General features: G+C 46.0%; 3 protein-coding genes across 3 annotated transcripts in view; 1 reads left to right on the plus strand and 2 right to left on the minus strand.

Annotated features, from left to right (window-relative positions):
* akt1s1 (AKT1 substrate 1 (proline-rich)) overlaps window positions 1-12,011 on the plus strand; it is a 44,704-nt gene that overhangs the window by 10,567 nt on the left and 22,126 nt on the right. The gene's annotated exons all lie outside the window — the stretch shown is intronic.
* Window positions 3,694-8,611, minus strand: nucb1 (nucleobindin 1). Its single transcript, XM_080009641.1, has 13 exons — window positions 8,538-8,611; window positions 7,584-7,710; window positions 6,912-7,019; window positions 6,588-6,720; window positions 6,386-6,489; window positions 5,455-5,640; window positions 5,245-5,335; window positions 5,078-5,136; window positions 4,850-4,942; window positions 4,632-4,721; window positions 4,371-4,544; window positions 4,177-4,285; window positions 3,694-4,054 (listed from the first exon to the last, which is right to left on the minus strand). Exons 2-13 carry the CDS (start codon window positions 7,704-7,706, stop codon window positions 3,969-3,971), a joined length of 1,356 nt encoding a protein of 451 aa, XP_079865767.1. The 5' UTR covers window positions 7,707-7,710; window positions 8,538-8,611; the 3' UTR covers window positions 3,694-3,968.
* On the minus strand, window positions 10,200-11,780 carry ccndx (cyclin Dx; the record flags this gene model as incomplete). Its single annotated transcript, XM_080010001.1, has 4 exons — window positions 10,200-10,349; window positions 10,715-11,041; window positions 11,153-11,368; window positions 11,472-11,780. 4 exons carry the CDS (start codon window positions 11,778-11,780, stop codon window positions 10,200-10,202), a joined length of 1,002 nt encoding a protein of 333 aa, XP_079866127.1.

The raw sequence follows: 12,011 nt of genomic DNA on the forward strand, positions 1-12,011 counted from the left end.
GAGGGGAGAGCAGGTGAAGTGGGGGGGGCGGGGCCAACGACCCCGGTCTTTAAACAGATGAGAGACGCACCTGGGAAAAAAAAATAGATTAGAAGAGATATGTGTTTGGGCAAATGTTTAACTGTATGTCATCAGAAACGAAGCTTGGTGTGTGTGTGTGCGTGCGTGCGTGCGTGCGTGCGTGCGTGCGTGCATGTGTGCGTGCACCCGCGTGCTTACATGCGTGCGTACACGCGTGTGTGTGTGTGTTTGTATGTGTGTGTGTGTGTGTGTGTGTGAGGGGTGAGTAGGGTGGGCCAGGTAAAGAGAGACAAATAGAGACTAATACAATAGAATGAAGTGATGGACAGTTTCTGTGCAGGAAGGGGAGAACAAATTCAACATGATTTGTTATTTCTACAGCTAGATTAGCCCGTCCTATCAACACTCTGAGGGTTCTTTTTGGTCAACAACCCACACAATTTAAATATTAACACTGTAGTAGTAAGAGTAGATAGTACGGTACTGGAGCACATTTATAGCCTTTCATCCAGCGGTGCATGGCCCAATGTATTACGTTATAATGCTAATAATGAATGGGAAATGGAGGAAATTAGTCAATAATAGTGGAAATCCTATTATCAACATGCAACCTTGTTCCACCACCAAATGTACAATTAAACGGCCTATAGGTATGGACGCGGCGCTGTTTCTTACGTTCATGTGAAAAAGGGTGTCATCATGAATTGTGATCATGCTTTCCGATAGAAAAGTCTTTCCTGCCTCCGTGTCGGCGTGACCAAATGTTCGGTGAAATACGATGTCAAATGTGTTGGCGGTGATCGGGCTGAATAAATACACCGGTACACCTCAGGGAAAAATTGGCCTAAATAGGAAGAGGAAACACAGGCAATTTGATGCACGTAGCCTCCATGGTTGCCTATACCGCTGTCACATCATTGTGGGACGTGCCAATCATCCGGCAATTATGAAGGCCCGACGATTGAAGCAAACGCAACGGGGTTTTTTTTTTTTCGGATCAAATGACAGCATCTCTCAAATGAACGGAGCGGCGCTTTATTTCTAAGGCGCCTTAGAAATAAACCGCCGCCACCCCCCCTCCCTCCCTCCCTCCCTTCCCCCCCCACTTAGCACGGAGCGCCCCCCCCCCCCTCCCCACAAACAGCTGGAAGGTCTGAGACGCACATTTCACAACACACAACAGCGGGATCTGGACCCGATGCGGCGCACCTTACCCTTTCCATGGCGGAGGGAGAAGAAAAAAAGGCGTTTCATCCTCAATCACTCCATCGGAGATATCTGACCGATGGAGGCTGCGGGCTGTCGCCGTGAAAACCCGGTTGCCAGCCTCCCCTTCCCCTTCCCCTTCCCCTCTCCTCCCTCCCGCCCTCCCGCCCTCCCTCGCTCTCCCACTATCTCTCTCTCTCCCTCTCTCTCTCTCTCCGTCTCCCCCCCCCCCCTCTCGCTCACACGCACAAGCCGGAGCGATGGGCGCGATCGAGCGACACCTCGCCGCGCTCTGCCTCGCACCGCGCCGCCGCTTCTCCTCCCGGGGAAGGAGCCGCCGCTGGGTCTTAGAGGGACACCACGGCGCTGCACCTCACATGTTCATAGCTTCTCATCGCCCCCCCTACACCCCTCGATGCCAAGCAGCCGCTCTGGTGTTAACCCTTCAGACGTGCTTTTTTTTTTTTTTTCATATATGTATAATTCGAATAATACAAATAATAATCATAATAATGATTAGGATTATTATAATTATAATAAGGCGATTTTTGCGACTAATTATTTCTTAATTATTGCGAGGCAGTCGCCCTCTAGCGGCCGATCAGAGGTTAAGGTTTTATGCTACCTTTTTATAACGAAATAAAACAACACACACACGCACACACACACACACACACATATGTGTCTGTATATATATACATATATATAAATACCAGCATATCAAAATACCAGCATATCAAAATAACTCCAATCTTATGTTTGACGGCTGCAAATATTGATTGCTGATATTCCAAAGGCAATTATCCAGCCAACTCGGCGATGGACTCCGACTGTGGCACAACAAAGAACATGCGACGTTATTTAAAATGAAATGCTGGGGCTGCACTGGAGCGTCCATCTATTCAACGCAACCAGCCGCGAGTGGACGGTCAGAGCGGCCGGGAAGAGCGACCAATCAGCGTCGCCGGCCACGGAGGCGGCCGACGCCTGATTGGCCAGCGGGAAAAGCTGTCCCGGAAGAGGGTGACGTAATGCCGCGGGCCCGCCGTAGCGATCCGAACGCGTCCCGGTTACGTCGCCGTGACAGGTGAGCGAGGGACGCGCGGAAGAGGGATCAGCGGCTCGGTGGCTGCGGAGGGGGCTGGACGTCAAAGCTGCCCGCACCTGCGAGAGAAGAGAAGAGAAGAGAAGAGAAGGAGCCACGCAGGCCGCGACGCCACGCCCGCACGCTGCTTTGGCAGTTTGGTGAAAGCTCGGCGTGATCTCCAAAGGGAGGCGCCGTTTTCAAAATGGAACTGTTTATTTCTCGGCGAGGGACGCCACGGCCGCGCCGGCTCACCCGGCAGACAACGTGTGATACAGGGAGCGGGCCCGATGCCTTCCCGGTAGTTTCCAGACCTGTCTGCGCCTTCCCCAATGAGAGGCCCTTTTAGTTGTAATCAGATCACTTGCTGACCTTTCGTTCGATTTCATGCATTTGACGTGAAAATATATAGAACGAGCGATGCATCATCATCATCATCATCATCATTGATGCTGACACTGGCACTGTGCCAAGAGCCTCAGTTATCCTTACAGCTCTTTTTTTTTGTGAGTCCCTCTAATGTCTTATTGCCATGCAGTGCGATGATAAACAATGCCAAGTGGACAAAAGAAATGCATATTTGCGTGGGTACCAGTGATGGTTGTCACTTTATTTGTATGGAGGATTTGGCATTTCCAACAACTGATCTGGTGGATGAAGTGATACAATATGAATGTCAATTCCGACATGTCATCTTTGAAAAAGACACAAAAAAAACCAGGTAGAATAAATAATCACTCAAATATGGACTCGACTCCACCAAAGTACGTGGACTTGAATGGCTGTTATCTGACAAAAAAAAAAAAAAACACTCAAATGTAGACATTTAAAAACATCTACCATGTGTGAATCCTAGAGTTCACATGACGATCTATTTGAAGCACCATGATCCAAATGTCTAATTAAAGCAGCCCTTGGTGATTTTGGCAGAGCAACTGGCAGCAGGCAGCTGCGTGGCCACAAGGAGGGGCGGGGCCGTCCGGGGTCATCGGAGGTCAGCGGCCAAGTGGAATTCTGAGAGGAATGCACTGTATGCGTGCCAACCGGGGCAGAGCGCTGGAGACAACCGGCGCTTTCAGGCCGTCCCATGGGAGCCGTGTACAGGGGAACACAATGACCCAACGCCCACGGGTCCCCGGGTTACACCACCTTACTAAAGCCAAAAACAAACCACGATGCTGCGACGGCGCGTTGAAATGAGGTGAAAGGCGGAAAAAAAAAAACACGCAAAAATAAAATACATCAGTGTGACGGTCAATGAAGGAATCGGTTGATCAACTGACGGGAAGCTCTCCGGTTGACAGAATGGGGTCTTAGAATTTACATATACAGAATAATGAAGCCAAACACATATACAAGCACACACATAGATAAATGCACTATCAGTGTTTTACAGCTTTATTCAAACACAAACCACAAAACCAAAGAAAATAACACTGAGATATTCTATCATAAAAATGGCAAATATGCTGAAACTCATACATATAATTCACAAAACAGTCTGCAGAACCCATGTGGGGATCTATCAGTGCAAATCAAATGTTTGTCTGTTATTTGAGTGTGTGTGTGTGTTTATGTATGCATGCATGTATGTGTGTGTGTATGCATGCATGTGTGTGTGTGTGTGTGTGTTAAGGCGAACAAAGTGTGTGCAGCATTAGTTGTGGGAAGGCAGATTCTGTGGAGGCTCTGCGGGCAGGTGGTTCTGGCCTTCAGCAGGTTGTTCTACCGGGGTTTTCACCTCTGAAAGACAGGAGCCGTATTTATTAATGTCTGCAAGCACAAAAAATAAACACCTTCCCGAACAGCATCAATCCATACGACCAAAGGCTGTTTCTTTTTTTCAATATCTCATACTTATTTACCTTGATCTTCAAATTGCTCTTGCTGGAACTGCAGTTCTCCGTGAGGACCTGGAGGGGGCTGCTTCTCAGCAGCCTGTTCGTTCTGTCGCTGAGACATCTCCAGCACCGCCTAAGAATGAAACACGAGACGTACTCGGGTCAGCGTCTCAACTTCCATTTATCTCAACTCAAAACGCACTCGAAATGTTCGCTACCTGCTGGTATTCTCTGCGCTGGGCCTCCAGGGCTTTGCCTCGCTCCTGCAGCAGCTCCTGTTCCTGCCGCAGAGACTCCGCCCGGCGCTTGAGCTCCTCCTCTTTATCTCGGAGCTCCACCTCGAAACGCTGGAGCTCTTCCTCCGTGTATACGGGCTTGGTGTCGTCCAGGGTCTGGGTGGAGGCCGAGGACCGGGTGTTTTGGTGGAGTATATTTTTATTTCACTTTAAACACCCCGTATTCAAACCACGAGTCCTTACCTCCCACTCGCTCTGATTATTAAACTCCTTCTTCTCCGTGGACTTCAGGAACTCCTCCATTGTGACCAGACGGTCTTTGTTGGCATCCACCTTGGGATGGAGAGACGGAAACAAAGTTATACATGTACCGATGAGTGGGGGCTGAGGAAAAGGAAACAAAAGAAAAGGCAGATTGATCAAATGAAAAGCCTTTAATTTTTTTTTTTTTTTCCTTTTACATTCTTCATGACGTGCTCCCTCATTCTCAGCCTCTCCTCCTCCATTTCCATCATGTCGTCCTCCTCGTTCTTTGGGTTGTACACCTTCTCCAGCTGAAAGAAACAGAACGCACCACTCAAACTCCAACCCGCTGCCACACGGCTACACCTCAAATCTTTAAGGAATTTAAGTGAAAAATCGGACAATAAGGATATTTCTGTGACAGCGGCATAAACAAAGCCTCTCACCTCCTTGGTAAAGAGAGCCTCAAGTTCCTGCTCATCCAAAACTCCATCTCCGTTGGTGTCTAAGGCGGCGTGGGGAACAGGAAACATGCTGACATGTCCACTGGATTCACTAATTTCATATACTGTATATAAAAAAGGTGCGTTCAAAGACCAGGAGCGATGCTCACCGTGCAGTTTGAAGAAGGTTTTGGGGTTGAACTCATGTGGATCCAGCCCATCCGTCTCTTCCCACACTTCACGGAGCTGAGCTACACTCCCCTGGACGTCAAAGAGCACACAGGGAGGAGAGGGGGGAGAGAGGGGCGGGAGACGTTATTAATCTCAAGCCTCCGCCGGCCGCCGCTCTGGAAAGGTTTGGCGTGCTGCGCCTCGCTCACGGGGGAGTTGACTTTGGGGTGCTGCCGGTGTTTCTCCTTCAGCTCCTGCATTCGTTTCTCCTCTTTCTCCCTCTTCTCCTGGTCCAGGCCTTTCAGGTACTCCCGCCGCTCGTGCTCCTTCAGCATCTCGTAGCGCTTGAACTCCTCGTGCCTCTCCGCATCGTAGTTCTCCAGGTCCTTGGTGGCCTGGAAGGAGAGAGGAATTAGGGCTCGCCCCCAGGAAACGTCGACGAGTCGAATCATCAGTCAGAAACCCTGCAGTCGACTGAGATTCTTCAAGTCGAGCAGTGTTTTTTGGGGGGTTTTTTCCAGTCAGTGTGCATTGCAATAACAGGATAAAACAGATAGAAGCTTACAAAATGCACAAGAATAACATTTCAATGGGGAATTATAAATAAAGGGAATCATAATTATACTTTTATATGTGTTCCTTTCCTCCAAATAAAAAAAAAACAACAACTAAAAACAGTGGGGACAGGGCACGGCTCGTAGACTCTAAGATTATTTTCTGCACATTACGCAAGGAGAGGGGGTGATCAGGTGGAGAGAGCCACGGAGAAAGTGTCCCAATTACGCGCGGTTTTGTTCCGTTCCGTTCCATACGTGCTTGTTTTGTTCCATAAGGGGACTGAAAGAAAATATAATCTACATCGAAAATGAAAACACACTGTTTTGGCACGGCGATTGCACAGAACCCATCGCTGGCGTGCGCACTGCTGGCGCGCACATTGCTAGTGCAGGCATGGTCACTACCATTGGAGAGGGAGACAGGTGCGCAAAATGCACCCTGCTCGCCCCCTCTCAGCCCCCCTAGTCGAATATTGCACTGAACAGCCGAATCCCATAAGACTGACAACATTCTGAGTCGGGAATAGCCCGCAGAGAAATGATGTGAATGAGGATAAATATAATCTTGTGAAGCAGGCTCTACCGTCGAGATGAGAAGCTCCAGGTCTTTGGCTTCGAAGGTATTCTGGTTGTGTGGATCCAGATGTTCAAACTGCTTCAGTAGGGAGGCGTGGTCAATTTGCAGGCCTGCAGAGGCGAAGACAGAGGCAGGAAAAAGGGGTTATTAAACGACATCATAGGCAAACAAACGGACAGATGGAGGGACCGAATGTTTGCCCACTCACTCTGTGTGTTGGTGCTGTCTAGTTTGGCCTTAAGCAGCATCCTGAGGCGGGACATCTCCTGCCTCTTCAGCTCATCTAGACGGGTTCTGACATGGTGACCCACCAGGTCCAGCTCTTTACTGAGACGCCCACTCTGACGGAGCAGGGGATCAAATTAATGAGTAAAAATCGATCCCACAATATAAGCGCTTTGAGAAGAAGTGTTTCATTTAACATCTGCAGGTTATCTCTTACAAGAAAAGAAAAAAAAACACAACAAAAACAAAAACAGGTAAGAGAAAGGCATGTGCTACAAATTAAAAGCACAGCGATGGAGTGACTCACCTTGATGTCCTCGGTGTTCGCAGTCTGGAGTTTCTCTCTGAAGTGAGGATCTGTCTCCAAGACCTCTATCACCTCTCTGAGATAGCGGTCATAGTACAGCCCGGTGTCCTTGAACAAACAGGTGACATTTGGGGGTAAAAGGTGGGTACCATTGTGTTTCCATTTCTGGTACTAAATGGGGAATAATGCAATGAAGTATAGTTGATAGGGGGCAGTGGCTCAGGAGGTAGAGCAGGTCGTCCAGTGTTTGGAAGACACGGAACCCCCTAACTGCTCTCGATGAGCAGGTGTGTGCCTTGCACGGCTGCCGCCACCGTCAATGTATGAATGCGTGTGTGAATGGGTGAATGTGAGGCATATTATTAGAGGATATTAGACATATCAAGATATGCCATTGAGATCAATACTTCCTTTCATATGCATTATCTATCTATCTATCTATCTATCTATCTATCTATCTATCTATCTATCTATTTATTTATTTATTTTATACTGGCTGTCATTGTCTGCCACCCAAAAATGTAATGTTGCAAGAACTTTTGTTTCGGCAGAAAGATCGCTCACAAAAAATATTGAGAACAAATGACATACATAAAAAAAAAAATAAAAAATAAAAACAATCACAAGCACAGTTAAAATGTCAAACTATACAATCCTTTTAAAGATCATTACCAAATTCTCCTCTTGTTTTTCCTCTTCAACAGGCTGAGCTTCACTGGGGCTTCCTTTGCGGTCAATGGGCACTGACCAGACCCCAGCGGAGAACAAGAGGAGCAGCAGCCAACGAGGATTCATCCTCCTGCATCGCAAAGCAGCAACAACCCTGAATGTACGAATCAGTGCTTTGCACAAAGGCATTTTTGATGCAAAAGAAGAAAAAGGTCTTAAATGGTAGAGAGACGACGCTCAAGCACACTGAATGTGATACGATTTTGTATTGGATAAGCATTTAGTCCAAACCTCCACACCTTGTCTAAACCGTTAGTTATTAAAATACCAGTGAAACTATGATCACAACATTCCCCACTGTACATTCCTTGTGTTGCTAACGTCTTGTAAATGAAATAATGGTGAACATTTGCTATTAATCATTTTGCTGGGAACCCTCTGGAACCTCCTGTCGGACCTGGTGGACCCCAGACCACAGGTTGAGAACCACTGGCCTCGCGTCATGATATTGTTGGTATTTACCCCGTCACACTAACAAACCCCTCTAGGGCCTATTCGGCGTGACGGTTCAGTGAGGCGGACCAACAGCAGTTTATCAGGTTCAATGACTAATTGAAATGAGACATTTGACGTGTCGGATAATACTGCAAGGATGCTGCTGATGAAGACAAGCCAGAACAACGGACACAATTAGTGCTGTGATCATCTATACAGGATCCGAAGTGAAACCACGCCGCGTTACGTGACTACTTTTATATCAGCCGCAGGTCATCTAATGCTTCACGGATCATTATTACCCGTTAAATGTGGCTGTTGACCGGCGCTACCTGGTTGTACCTGGCTGTCCAGCAATTCCCCTCGCTATATTCATTCCACCGTGATGTTCCGCAGACTTTAAGAGTTCAAGTATAATGCTGTGAAGCGGAAGGTTGTGTCAACATCCGAATCGTCTCCTACCGTTGGTATTGTCAACATCCAGCACGAGAACAGCCAGTTTATTTCCTAATCCACAACGTCGGCGGCGGCTAATGATGGCGTCACAGGTATGCGACAACCATGGGGCGCTTGCGAAGGATGGCGCTTGAGAGACGGAGAACTACAAAAGTGAGATTTTAAACAAATTAAATCAAAATGATACTCAAAAATAATAATAATAATAATAATAATAATAAAAATAACAACGAAATAAATTAATCAATAAATACATACATACACACATACATACATACATACACACATACATACATACATACATACACACATACATACATACACACATACATACATACATACATACATACATACATACATACATACACACATACATACATACATACATACATACACACATACATACATACACACATACATACATACATACATACATACATACATACATACATAAATTAATACATACATACATACATACATACATACATACATACATACATACATACATAGATAAATAAATAAATTCATACATACATACATACATACATACATACATACATACATACATACATACATACACACATACATACATACATACATACATACATACACACATACATACATACACACATACATACATACATACATACATACATACATACATACATACATACATACATACATAAATTAATACATACATACATACATACATACATACATACATAGATAAATAAATAAATTCATACATACATACATACATACATACATACATACATACATACATACATACACACATACATACATACATACATACATACATACACACATACATACATACATACATACATACATACACACATACATACATACACACATACATACATACATACATACATACATACATACATACATACATACATACATAAATTCATACATACATACATACATACATACATACATACATACATACATACATAGATAAATAAATAAATTCATACATACATACATACATAAATTCATACATACATACATACATACATACATACATACATAAATTCATACATACATACATACATACATACATACATAGACAAATAAATAAATTCATACATACATACATACATACATACAAACATACATACACACATACACATACATACATACATACATACATACATACACACACACATACACACATACATACATACATACATACATACACACACACATACATACATAAATAAACTTACAAACGTATAAATTCTATAAAAGTGTTTTTATTTGCTCTCGAAAAATATATATTTTTTGTACATTTCATCCGGTGCATTGCACCACAAAGTCCTGATGGATTCAAATAAATTAACTTAATAAATTAATCAAACAGCCGTGATAATAAATAAATGATATAAATATTAAACATGAACACAACACTCAGAATTATAATGGCAGAAGTTCAACGAAATAGATTACAATACAGTATGGCACAGACAACGCATAATTGTAAAAAGTAAATATATAAATAATTAAAAATAATAAATTAACAATAGCTTAATAAGGTCATTTCAAAATACAAAAAAAGTGTAAAAATTCTTAGGGTCATTAACTATTCAAATCAGTTTGACTGATCGGCATGAAAGATTTTGATTGATTCACACATTTAGTAACACTTTAGAAATCAATCTCTCTCATATCAGTAGGAGTCCCTGCTCGCTGGTCCTCCACCTCGTCGTCCTTCTCCACGGGGGCTTTCTGGACTCCAGTCCTCAGGCGCTGTCTGAGAGTGTATTCTATCATTTCACTGTAGCACTGGAGAACCGTCTGTGATGGAAGAAAGACACGGAGAGAAAAATTGGCCATGATGACCTACAATGATGTGGATGTCTCCCCGTCCAGTCAGCAACAGATTATTACAGAGGCATCCCAGAAAGGAACCAACACCTGCTGCTATTTGGTGGCTGAAAATGTTTCTATTTTGCTTTTGCCTGGATCTTTGCAGTATATTAGAGTAATTCCACCACAAAGAAGAATTCAACTCATTAAACTCGATTGAAGCACTGCTAATCACCTCGTATGTGGCTGGTCAAAGCACTTTCAGCAAAAACCTTACGATAGCGATAACACATTTTGTTGGAGTAACTTTATACAATGGACTTGGACAATGGAAATATTTTTTTCGAACTTACCAGGTCTGTCTGGCACAGCTCTGCGAGCACTTCACTCATGAAGAGCAGCTGACTGGGACTTTTGTTGCCCAGGCCTCGGAGAGCAGAGTTCAGCGATGCGGCGGCAACCAGGGACGGAGGGGCGCCGAGGAAACGGGAGTCACAAACGCACATGGCGGCCAGCGTGTCGCCGTGCCGACGCACGGTGGAGAACGTCTCTGTGATGTCCAACTCCATGTCTCCGTCCCTCCTCTCCTCCACTGAGGCCAGGAGGTGTGGGAGGAAGTCCTGAGGGGTCACTGCCGCGGTGTCCCATCGGAGAGTGCCGAGGATGACGCGCTCCATTTCCTGATGGGGACGGGTCAAGAAATTAGCCACGCACAGTATAAATAAAGTAGTTTAGGTTGATATAGCGATACATTCTAGACGCAATTCCCCACATTTCCCTGAGCGACCCACCCGCAGATTGGAGGCCAGGAAGCTGTATTCGGCTGCGGCGCACAGGGTGTCAGCGGTGACATTCTCGCACTCTGACAGTTTGGAGGCAATGAGGATGCAGGCGGCGGCCAGGCAGTAGGGGGAGACGGGCAGAGACAGGGACGCAGACAGGAACCTGTCCATCAGAGAGACTGACAGGGGGAACACGGCCTCGTCACAGCGACACTCACAACACACCTGCAGGAGGAAGGGGAGAGATCAGTATCTCGGCTGTTGTATATCTACTGCACGCCATCTAACATAACAGGCTGATTATCGGGTGAATTACGAGTTTCTGTACCTCCAGGGCCCATTTGGCCAGCTCCTCCCGGCGCTCCGGGTCCCGCTGGATGAGGGCGATGTAGAGGGCGGAGGGCATATACCTCTCCTCCACGTGGAGCAGCCTCTGGACCACCCTCCGCCCGGACACCGTGGGGTCCCAGGAGGCCCGCAGCTGAGGTGAGCCACTGCCGCTCTGGCCCTGGCTCTGGCTCTGGCTCTGACTCTGACTCTGACTCTGGCCCTGGCCCTGGCTCTGGCTCTCTGTGACCAGGGCCCTGTCCTGGCCCTGGTCACTCTCCACCTCTTCACACCAGAGGGACACAGACATGCCTCCACGCAAAGGACACAGGTCTCCTGAGAAGGTCTAGACTCGAGGTCTTCTTGGTCCAGAGCGAAAGAAACACCACGGTCCGTGTTCTTCTCTCGACTGATAAAAGCGAGGGTGATGTCCGCTTTTCCTCCTTGTGTGACTTGGTGCCACTGTGCTTTGCTTGCTGTGCCCTCCTGCCGTGCCCTTCCAAATCTGAATCTCACACGCACACTTTTTTGGGTGGTGTTT

This window comes from Zeus faber (genome assembly GCF_960531495.2).
Source record: "Zeus faber genome assembly, chromosome: 11".
NCBI classification, from domain to species: domain Eukaryota; kingdom Metazoa; phylum Chordata; class Actinopteri; order Zeiformes; family Zeidae; genus Zeus; species Zeus faber.